This window comes from Corvus brachyrhynchos, unplaced genomic scaffold (assembly GCF_000691975.1).
Source record: "Corvus brachyrhynchos isolate BGI_N302 unplaced genomic scaffold, ASM69197v1 scaffold166, whole genome shotgun sequence".
Taxonomy (NCBI): Eukaryota; Metazoa; Chordata; class Aves; order Passeriformes; family Corvidae; genus Corvus; species Corvus brachyrhynchos.
The window spans coordinates 223952-224526 of NW_008239671.1; the positions used below are offsets into that span (position 1 = coordinate 223952).

General features: G+C 72.2%; 1 protein-coding gene across 1 annotated transcript in view; it reads left to right on the forward strand.

The window, feature by feature from the left end:
* The window catches only part of WDR54 (WD repeat domain 54), a gene marked incomplete at its 5' end in the record, with an annotated part of 4184 nt that extends 3665 nt beyond the window's left edge, over positions 1-519 (forward strand). Inside the window, one exon of the mRNA XM_017742385.1 lies at positions 151-519. Within this exon, the coding sequence (XP_017597874.1) occupies positions 151-519 (369 nt within the window). The remainder of the gene's footprint in view (positions 1-150) is intronic.
* Between the last annotated feature and the right edge of the window lie 56 nt (positions 520-575).

Below are 575 nucleotides of genomic sequence, written 5' to 3' on the forward strand. Positions count from 1 at the left end.
CGGCCGGGAGCTCCGGGAATGGCGTGAACACCGGGAACGCCGGGATGCTCCGGCAGCGCGGCCGTGGGCGAGGGGTGAGCACAGACCCCCCCCTGGAGCTCCGTGGGGATGTGCGGGGGGAGCCCGGCCGGGATCCTCCCCTGCCCAAAGCCCTCCCGAGGGCTGGGAGCTGCTCCAGCTCCACCACCCCCAGGATCCTCCCATGGCTCCCGCCGGCTCCGGGATCCTCCCGTGGCCTCCCACCCTTCCCGGAGGGCGGCGTGGCTGGGAACAGACCCGGCTCAGACGGGAGGATCCCGGGGAACCTGTGCTACCTGCTGCTCCGGCCGGGAGAGCCCCGGGCCCGGCCCAGCGTCCCGGGATGCAACACCCGCCGGCCGCGGGTACCGGGAAGGGGAAAAAGGCGGAGGGAAGCCGGGGGAGACACGGGGACCTGGAGGATCCTGCATCCCAACCCTCCGCAGGACCCCAAATCCCGGTGGGACGCTGCAGTCCCATGGCCACTGGCCAGATGTTTGAGGCCCCAGCTGTGCTCTGGGGCTGGAAACATCAGCTGCAGCTGGAGCGGGACCCCA